This window comes from Berghia stephanieae, chromosome 7 (genome assembly GCF_034508935.2).
Source record: "Berghia stephanieae isolate SIO BIC M18660-M18661 chromosome 7, UCSD_Bste_1.3, whole genome shotgun sequence".
NCBI classification, from domain to species: Eukaryota; Metazoa; Mollusca; class Gastropoda; order Nudibranchia; family Aeolidiidae; genus Berghia; species Berghia stephanieae.
This window is the reverse complement of record NC_088366.1, coordinates 3,743,028-3,752,357: the sequence shown is the minus strand read 5'-3', so window position 1 is coordinate 3,752,357 and position 9,330 is coordinate 3,743,028. Positions and strand designations below refer to the sequence as shown.

Sequence of the window (9,330 nt, the reverse complement as noted above, 5' to 3'; positions counted from 1 at the left end):
GGTCATTTTACTCAGATGATGTAGCCCTAGGCTAAGGCCACACTGCGAGCGGATCAGAGCGAGAACATAAACAATATAAAGAGGTGACTGGCATATCAGCAGCGAAGCAGAACGGAGCGAGAGATTTGACCATTTTTTTGCTTCCATCACTATCAGTGAAATGATTACACATTCAGCATGGATTGCTTTGAATTGCTTCCACCACTATCAGTGAAATGATTACACATTCAGCATGGATTGCTTTGAATTGCTTCCACCACTATCAGTGAAATGATTACACATTCGGCATGGATTGCTTCCATCACTATCAGTGAAGCCATAGAAGTAAATCTCTTTGCTTCGCCAGCCCACTTCACTCACAATGTGGCTTTACCCTAAGACTAAAATAATTCCCAAACTTTTCATCAAACCTCAAACCCGAGATTTCAATAAGCGTTTGAGAAACTGTTTGCATTTTAGACTTTGATGCAGAGTGGCGACCATGGGAGAGCTTTATTTATTTTTTTTTTTTAATGTTGCCATGAGTGGATCAAGCAGATCAAAAACAAATCAATGAAATGAAAGTAAGTCAGAAGTAAAGGTTGATTCAAAATCATTATTTCATTATAGTGAAGCATTGATCAATACATTACATTACACACTCATTTTAATCAAATACAAATTACATTTAAAGCTTATACAACATACATATAGTTTTCATCTGGTTATCATAAATTCATAGAATTTACAAAATATGTCTTAACAAATAAATTGTTTTTATTTTTACAAATGTCTCTTATAAACAATAAAAGAACTTCTTTAGTCGATGTATATACACGACTATAATATATAATAATTTGTTATTACAAGACATATGCAAATATAAAACCAGTTTTGTTATAAATAATTCTGTCCCTGAAGGGATCGCAAATAATAAATAATTTAAACATCCCAGTCAACTCATAATAAAGTTAAGATATCGATGTGGATCGTGAATAACTTTTGGCATTTATTGATGTTTGGAGGAAGTGTAAAGAGAAAGTTCATCATTTCCTTTTTCCATACATTAGGGCTGGGATAAATAAGTGAATGAATCCCGTGTCTACCTATTACAAGCAGTGAATAGTAGGAGTCTGTAACCTGCATCCCGATCAAAATTATTTTTCAATCCTGCCAGAATTATTTTAGTAAATAGACCAAGATCTAATATTAATATTTTATATTTGAATGGAACAATAATCTAAAAATTATTTATTTAAAAATATTCTATTCGTAAATATTTAGTTAAAAACACCATAAAAGAATCTTGGCTACAATACTCATTTAATAGAAATCAAAGATCATCATTTAACATGAAAACACTAATTACATCATTTTGATCACTTCGATGAAATATCAAATGTCAATCTGACATAAGTCTCGGATCACGAATACTTTTCAATCCGGCCAGAAAAATTTTAGTAAATAGACCAAGATATCATTTTAAAATATTTGAACGGAACAATGATCTTTAAAAATTTAACATATTCGTAATTATTTAGTAAAAAAATATAAGTCATACAATATTCATTTAAAAGATATCAAATTTTACCATTAAACATGAAGTTGACATCCATTTTATCTGTTTTTGTTTATTAAATTGAAGCTTACATTCAATTTCACATTGTGTAATTTACTTCAGTACTTTGTATAAAACCATCAACTCTCCATCCCTTTTCTAAAAATCTGGTATTTTCTCTTTGTAAATAAGATGCGGTGCCGAAAATAAAATTGAAAGTTAAAATAATACAAATTACAAAATTCTAGCATTTTTCCAGTTTACAAAACTACATTCTCTCCTCTAAATGAAAGTAGTTTTTTTTCAATTCAACATGAATCTAAATCAAAGTCCGTAAATTTGACTTATAAATTCAAATGTAAGCCTGTGGTAAACCCCAAAAACCAATGGTATTTTTAAAACGAGCCACCTTAAAAAGATCACAAGTTGAAATCATAGTCAGGTTTGCCTTCGGACAAAGTCTTCATAAAATATAGATGGGAGGGAATATCAAACATGGTGGCTTTGACGGCAGGCAGCTGGTACATGGCATCAAACCAAGCCTGGAGATGGGGGAAGTCGGTACCGTTGATGGCAACGATTGGATCAACGGTCGCCATGGCAGGAACACGTTCCATATGGGGCCACAGGTAGAAATCTATCATTGACGGTTCGACTCCTGCAAGATAGAACAAAGAGAGATGATTTACGCTGAAACATAATTATCTTTCAAAATTGATACATATATTTGTTTCTCTCTAAGGCAAGGGCCCTGGTCAGGGCCAGGATAAAACTAAGTACAGAGCAGCACAGAAATCTCCAACAAGTTGGGCCCAGGCCTGTTTGTTCGAGATTTTTGTGCTGACTATTTTACAAAGAATGGGAACGGGTAAATGTAGGTAGTTTCAGTAAGGTCCCATTATAATGAAGTGTAGCCTGTAGTATGTCTTTGTTTCATTCAATAACAGGTGGAATAATGTTCCCCTCTACATGCGCTATACTATAAAAAGAAGATAAAGCCAGCACTCCCATTTTTGATTATATATTCAGCATTCAACATATTTACCTATGAATCTGGTACCTAATCACTCCATTCCTCAGTTTACCTCCCTCGCACCTCTCTTCTCACCCCATCTTCCCAACCCCTAGTCCCTTCTTTGATTTTAATAACAGTAACAGCATCAGTCATCAATGCCTCCCTAGTCTCCCTCTGGTACACGTATATATAGAGTGAAACGTCACATGCATAAGACACTTGTCAAACATGCTTCACGCACTCCCCATCCCCCCTACTCCGCTTCACACACTCACGCTTGACACATTAACTAATACAGTTAAGGCCACATACAGAGTGATGACAGATTGCGTTTCCATTCACTGCAAGCATAAGGTAGAAGGATTTTATCACAAGTGCAAACGTTAAGGTCAATTATGTTTGAGATTTCCGTATTAGCCTGAGTAGTGTTCAAGATTTTTATGTTGTTGGTACATTTGAGTATGAAAATAAATGGATTAAAGACAAAGACAGAAAGCAACCTGGGAAAGGAGATATGGGAGAGAGAGGGGGGGGGGGGGGGGGGGGGGGGGTGAGGAGGATATAAGACACAACAACAGTGGCCTCCTTGCCCACCATAGGAGGCCAGAGACCCCACCCAGACATTCAGAATTAGAAAGATTTAATGTTTAGTGCATGCAACACAACACACGGATCTAAGAAAAGCGTTGACCAACAAACCTCCATAGAAAGGACCTCCTCTGGCTTGAAGCGCATCCTCATAATACTGCAAGGCATTTCGGAGTTTTGGAAGTGCCTCATATTTTGTTTCTGGCTTGAATAAAATCCTACGAAACCTTGCAGCAAGCTGTGGGATGGTAAAACAAAATGGCGACATGTAATGAAGTGAAATTTCAGAATGTAGCAATCTGTTAAAAAATAAGCAAGTTTATTCCAGAGGTTTAATAGCTCTTGCAATACTTTTGTGCCATTGAAAAGGAAGCTGGTATAACACAGTGCAACTCCTGGATAATGACATCGCTCGGGATCGGAAAATTATGTCGTTATCCAGAGGTGTCGTTATTTCGTGGTTTTTAAGATGGTGGAAAAGGGGCGTGGTGGGAGCAGTGAATACATTAACTCTTTAAGATTCAACCCGACAAAAACCGACGACATAATATTCATGGGCGGGGTAGCCAAGACTGGCCTCAGTAAGTAAAATCCAATCATTGTGAAGGAAATGACAGGCCCTGTCACTGCCGCAGGGTGTTTTCAGCTTTGATTTTTATAAATTTGCCGACAGAAGAGAAAATACGTTTCAGAAATTGCGATTTAAATCCTATTTTATTTGCGGGTGAAAATCATTGACATTGCACTTTGTTTGGTAAAAATCGGTAAAAAATTATGACTTTGGTGATGAAAAATGACTTTGAAGACCATTATTGTAAACTTTTAAAAAGATTATGAATAATTTATAACTCCCTTATTTGTGGTCGATTTTGTCATTCGAGGTATCAATTTTATTGTAATAAAGAGATAGGAACTTCAGAGTTATTTTTTCTGATGCGAAATTATTACTTTGTAATTTTAGCACCAAGAAAAATAGTCGGTAAATAAATTTGTTACACCTCTTTGATAGACCGCCGGGGTCCGTTCGTGTAGAATTGTGAATCAAGCGTCTCAAAGTCTTCGACCAATCACAGGCTATCTATCCAGCTGGCCGAAACAAAGACGCTTTCTCTCCGTCGATGTATTACGCTATTGTTATGCAAGGAATATAACACCTTATTGAGTAGGCCTAAAAGCTAAAATCTAAAAGTAAAAAATATAATTCTGAGGAATTTGAAAATCACATTGCTGAAATCAGCTTGAAAAAAGAAGTACATTGGTCTTTTGTTTCATAAAAATTGGTTGAAAACCAACTGTTTTACGAATAAATTTGATTTTAAACATTGCTTTTGTTTATTTTAGCTTTTTTTAGCAACTTTTTTATTTATCGGCCGATTTTCTTGATTTTTATATCATTCTTTATATCTCAAAGAGACGAGATCAGTGATATACTTTGTTTGTTTCAAATGTAACTAGATAATAATTTGGCTTTTTTACCTATCGACCATGCCTGGATAATTTATTCAACAACGTGGCGATGTGACGCAACTATTCCATGGCCGTCTTCCACTGCATCGACGATAATTCAATTCATTGTTGACGGCTGTTGACACGTGAGCTGCCAGAACGACCAATCGTTGAAGGGTCAAGATGCTCAGTAGCCAGTCGTTCTTCGGTGAGAACAAAAGTTTGAAATTTGGTGATGGACGGACCTATGAAATCGTTTCTGGGCGGAGTTTAGCCATGAGTGACCGTAGAAAACGAAAAGGCGACTACAGATATCAAAGAGTAGGCTTATATCATCAAAGGATGTCTACATGATTGACACGGCCATATAGGGAACTCATTATCTACTCCCCCAAAAAGAATCTGAACACGAGAGGGTTAATAGTGCAATGGGGACCAGAATGTGTATTTCTCTTGTTTATAATGGATAAAGCAGTTACGCTTTCACTCTCCAGTGTGTATTGTCACTGTTTTGATCATAACCAGTGCTCAAACGCCATTTAATAGAACTAAGAATATATTTTAAAAATCAAGTATCAATGTGGCAATTAGTAATGCCGCACAAGAACACAGATGCACACATCTAGTTTTGATTTAAATTAAAAACCATGCGATACTGCTGATGAGTTTTTAAAACCGTAATCTTTATTTAAGTGCACCAAAATTTACAAGCACTTAAAATTTAGAACTACATTACTAAAAACAAGACATGGTAGAGACGGATAAAATGCTTGACTTCTTCCAGAACTGCCAATATCCTGAGTACAAACTAAAACAAGCGGTCGACAAAATCCAAAACATCTGTAGGGAGGCTGCCATGAAACCAGTTGACAACAGTGACGGCAGTTGAAGATCAACTTTACCAAGCAACAGGATGCTATTATTTTAAGTATAGAAACAGTAATGAGTCGATCCATTTATAAAACAAATGATAACAATAAGACAAAGAAGAAGAATTACCCTCTGTTTCTTACAATAAAAATAAATGAAGTCAAAAGTGATTTAAATCATCCACATTCCTAGTGATGAAAATCAAGATACGTCAGGATAAAATTAGAACCCACCGCTCCAAAATTCTCCAACAGAGTTCTGTCCCATGCTTTCCTATAAGGGTCTTGAGGCATTAGTTTTGGTAGATATTCGGGGTACATGTCTTCTAACCACTCACACGTTGATGTGGATTCATAAACTATTTGGCCATCTTTTTCTAGAATTGGTACTAAGCCAAATGGATTTTTCTCAAACAACCAATCTGGCTTATTCTTCAAATTTATGTTCACAGTTTCATACCTGAGGATAATAATAATAATAATAATAATAATAATAATAATAATAATAATAATAATAATAATAAAAATAATAATAATAATAATAATAATAATGATAATAATAATAATAATAATGATAATGATAATAATAATAATAATAATAATAATAATAATAATAATAATAATATAATAATAATAATAATAATAATAATAATAATAATAATAATAATAATAATAAATAATAATAATAATAATAATAATAATAATAATAATAATAAAAATAATAATAATAATAATTAATGCTCAATTTCTATAGTGCCTCTTTCCACCAAAACCAGTCGGAAGCGTTTATACAAAGAAAACAAAATAACCTGCAAATACGATCATATATCAATCAATAAAATCATATACAGAAAAACTGAAAGGAAGTACTCCGTCTTCAGAGGTTTTTAAGGAGTTACCATGTCTTAAGTCTGCTGAAAGAGCATCCATACAGATGGTGCAGAATGTGAGAAAGCACATCGTGAAAAGTTTGACTTAGGAGCCAAACGGTCCAAGTACAAGGAAGTGGATGAGTGGAGAGAGCGATTCAGATTGTAGATAGAAAGAGACGATGACAGGTAGAGGGGAGTAGTGCCATGGATGTACTTTAAACAGTAACAGGCAAGTTTGTGGCAAATGGAAATATTTTATAGTCACCAGCCACCAATCAAACAAGACTTCAAACTCGGTTTAGAAAATAGATGATATGAGATTCAATCAATTCATCTTTTAGGTTAAGACATGTAACACCTGAACATGGACTGGAGATTTAAGTTACAAAAAGGCCTCTGGGTCTGCAAATGCAATTTTTCTGAGACATCATGTATGGCACATCTTGATTGTCTTGACCTGCAATTTTGTAACAAATCTGTTGGTCTTATTTATTCTATACACTTTCAAGGTCTTGAAAACCATGTAGGGCAAGGCATGATGTATGTGGTGATCTACTACTATCATGATATTTTTTTGTTTGTGTTTATGAAAAACTGTTAAGTCACTCAACAACACCTGTCTATTTATAAATAAATAAAATAAAAATAAAATTCCCTTTATTCATCCCCAAGGGGAAATTTGTCTTTAGAGTCTATTCCAAGGGAAGACTGGAATAACCCAGGCGTCAGCCGCAGAGCAGCGCCGCAAAGTGAGCTAGGGTGAGGTGACTTGCTCAAGGCCACGCAGCGGCGGGTGATTGAACTCGGTACATTTCGGGTAGGAAGCAAAGACCGTACCACTGAGCCATGCTTATGATGGTTTGTTACTTCTGATTTCCATTCACATTCAACGAGTCTGACATATCATGGATTTAGGGAACTGGAGTTACATCTACTTCCAGCACTATCACAGTTCTAGCTGTGAAGTTCCTTTATTCTGCGTGTTTGTTGTAGTGTAAGTCATTTTATACCATTAACTGTAGTGTGGAGGTATAATCTTGGACTCACAAATTTGGACTGATTGTTTCAGCCAACAATTTGACACATCGATAGGATGCTTTTAGGAAAATCATATTCTTGCTCTTCATGGAGATGGGCATTATAAGCATCATTGTCTCCAAATACATTAAGGTTATGGAATTCTGACAATTGTGAGAAATTGTGTCAGTTATAAAATATTTCTGTGTCCACAGGACATAATCATTGTGATACAGAGCCTTAATCTAAGACCATCCCTCAGCACACAAATGAAAATGTTTCGTCTATCACTATCATCTTTGTTGAAGCTTCAAAAGTTGTATGGATTGGATTGTATTCGATGTCTCAGTATGCGTGTCTGGTCTTGTATGTTAAATGTAGGCCAATGCTGTTCCAATGACATCTTATGAGGTTTTTTAAAATGCTTTGTTTATTTACAAAGAATTACAAGAATATATTTAAATTATTCTCATCGTATGTTTTCCCCTTCCCCTTTCCTATTTCAAAATTCATTCTTTTATCTTACCACACTGCATTCAGTTGTAACCTACTATAAAACAAGTAATGTGATTTTCTAACTCAGCATCAGAAAGTCAGTAAGCAACTCACGGAATTTTCTTGTGTTCCAACACCAATCGTGTCCGCTGTGCATATGGACAAAATCTCATACTGTACAGACGCAAAACACCTTCGGTCTGTTTTGGACATGAACTCCCTTCAAGCAATTAAAAAAATGATATAAACACGGGAAAAAATAGGCAACAGAGCATTCATGAATAATATCGAAAGCATCGATACAAATAAAAACATTGTGAGTGCACATACTTTAAAATATCAATTCAGTGACCAGTGATTCAGTGGCACTTTCAAAATTCAAAAACAAATCTTTTATTTTATAATAAAATGTTACTAATTTTGTTTTTAGACTATATTTATCTTACTCATGAATATTTTACTAATGGATTGACTTCAGCACAGAGATCCTTTCTTTCTTGTAATTGTAGGTATCTAGAGTTGTAGGAGGGGGACCTCAGTGTAGTGGTAGGTCCTCTTCGCTGGGCTCGGTGGATTTTTTTGAGATTTTAAAAGAGAAATACAATTATATCTGTACCTACTCTAATTAAGTTAAAATTAATCAATTTATTAATGTAAAACTCACAATCACGTGATAACATTACCTGCTCCGTGGCTTTTGAGAGACTGGGAGCCACCGACATGATTTGCTACACAAAGCAATCGGCCGGCAGCTCTGCCTGTTACTTTCTCCAGTTTTGTTGAGGGTCCTTGGCCAAAAAAATTTAAATATATAATTTTTTCACGATAATCAATAAAACCCTGATTGAATGAGCGATGACGATGCAACTGTTTGTTACAATGTGTGTAATCTGAGTTGGTCGGGTGTGATAGTGATTAGTGTCGAGCGGAAGTCTCGATGATACCTCAAGTCATCGGCTACCAACACTCAAAACTTCCCGAACTCGATGACCAAGGAAAAGTCGGGAATTCCCGAGAAGTAGCACTTCAACTGAGCTTTGGATGGCTTTTTTGTATTAAAACTTAAAATACATTAAATAAATTCACTTTGTATAATAATAAAACATTGATACCTATAACCATTTTGATCTATTTACGACGTTTGTGTTTTGTTAGCTGTTTAAAATATGATATAACGTCAATACCCAATACCAATGACTAGGTATTGAATGAAAGCACCGATGACTAGAGCGATGCTCGAGACTTTTTTGAGTCTCGAGACTCAAAAAAGCATCGAGACGCAAAAAAGTCTCGAGCTTCGCTGGAATCATCGCCGACGAGAGAGGGTGAACAATGCAGATAGTACACATTGTTAGTAACGCGTGCGTCGCTCGCGCAGTATAGTCTCGAGACTCGGGACTCGGGACTCAATACGAGAAGCATCGACGACCAAGATTCTCGAGACGAGAAAAGCATCGAGAACTAAGTGGAGGTCGGGAAGTTCTCAGTCGT

At 35.5% G+C, this 9,330-nt stretch overlaps 1 protein-coding gene across 1 annotated transcript; it reads right to left on the bottom strand.

Annotated features, from left to right (window-relative positions):
* Positions 1 to 575: 575 nt before the first annotated feature.
* LOC144976378 (glutathione S-transferase omega-1-like) lies at positions 576 to 8,794 on the bottom strand. Its single transcript, XM_078920639.1, has 5 exons — positions 8,523 to 8,794; positions 7,954 to 8,059; positions 5,690 to 5,915; positions 3,252 to 3,378; positions 576 to 2,195 (listed from the first exon to the last, which is right to left on the bottom strand). The coding sequence occupies exons 2-5, from the start codon at positions 8,010 to 8,012 to the stop codon at positions 1,957 to 1,959; spliced, it is 651 nt and encodes a 216-aa protein (XP_078776765.1). The 5' UTR covers positions 8,013 to 8,059; positions 8,523 to 8,794; the 3' UTR covers positions 576 to 1,956.
* Positions 8,795 to 9,330: the final 536 nt, after the last annotated feature.

Excerpts from the sequence above, each read along its gene's own strand:
- LOC144976378 (XM_078920639.1), bottom strand. The coding sequence starts at position 8,012 with ATGAGATTTTGTCCATATGCACAGCGGACACGATTGGTGTTGGAACAC. Across the intron at positions 5,916-7,953 it reads TTGGAACACAAGAAAATTCC|GTATGAAACTGTGAACATAA; the intron begins GTGAGTTGCTTA and ends TATTATCCTCAG. Across the intron at positions 3,379-5,689 it reads TGTTGGAGAATTTTGGAGCG|CTTGCTGCAAGGTTTCGTAG; the intron begins GTGGGTTCTAAT and ends ACCATCCCACAG.